At 67.6% G+C, this 414-nt stretch overlaps 1 protein-coding gene across 1 annotated transcript in view; it reads left to right on the top strand.

Moving 5' to 3' along the window:
* Positions 1–235: 235 nt before the first annotated feature.
* LOC104536625 (carboxy-terminal domain RNA polymerase II polypeptide A small phosphatase 1) overlaps positions 236–414 on the top strand; it is a gene marked incomplete at both ends in the record, with an annotated part of 518 nt that continues 339 nt past the window's right edge. Inside the window, one exon of the mRNA XM_010179291.1 lies at positions 236–328. Coding sequence (XP_010177593.1) covers positions 236–328 — 93 coding nt within the window. The remainder of the gene's footprint in view (positions 329–414) is intronic.

Genomic DNA, 414 nt, shown 5'->3' with positions numbered 1-414 from the left:
GCCCCGGGTTCAAGTAATCCAGGATAGGCTGTGGTCTGGGCAGTCAGCCTGTTCTTGGTTACTTGGCTCCGGAGTTGGCCGGATGCTTCGCCTGGGATGTGCCAGCAGGGCCGGGGCATCCCCCAGCCTGGGTTTGGGGACAGGGGTGTCCCCCGGGGTGGGCATGGGGGTGTCAGCTCGGGGCTGTGTTGCCGGTGACGGCGGCGCTGCCCTCCCCTCTGCCCCGTGCCCACAGGTGTACGTGCTCAAGCGGCCGCACGTGGACGAGTTCCTGCAGCGCATGGGTGAGCTCTTCGAGTGCGTGCTCTTCACCGCCAGCCTGGCCAAGGTGGGTGTCCCCTGCCATCGCCCTCCCCATCCTGGTCACCCCTTGGGTGGCACCGCTAAACCCCTTGGCTGCCTCCCCACGGGCAT

This window comes from Mesitornis unicolor, unplaced genomic scaffold (genome assembly GCF_000695765.1).
Source record: "Mesitornis unicolor isolate BGI_N332 unplaced genomic scaffold, ASM69576v1 scaffold41202, whole genome shotgun sequence".
Classification (NCBI taxonomy): Eukaryota; Metazoa; Chordata; class Aves; order Mesitornithiformes; family Mesitornithidae; genus Mesitornis; species Mesitornis unicolor.
This window is presented reverse-complemented; position numbering and strand designations above follow the sequence as displayed.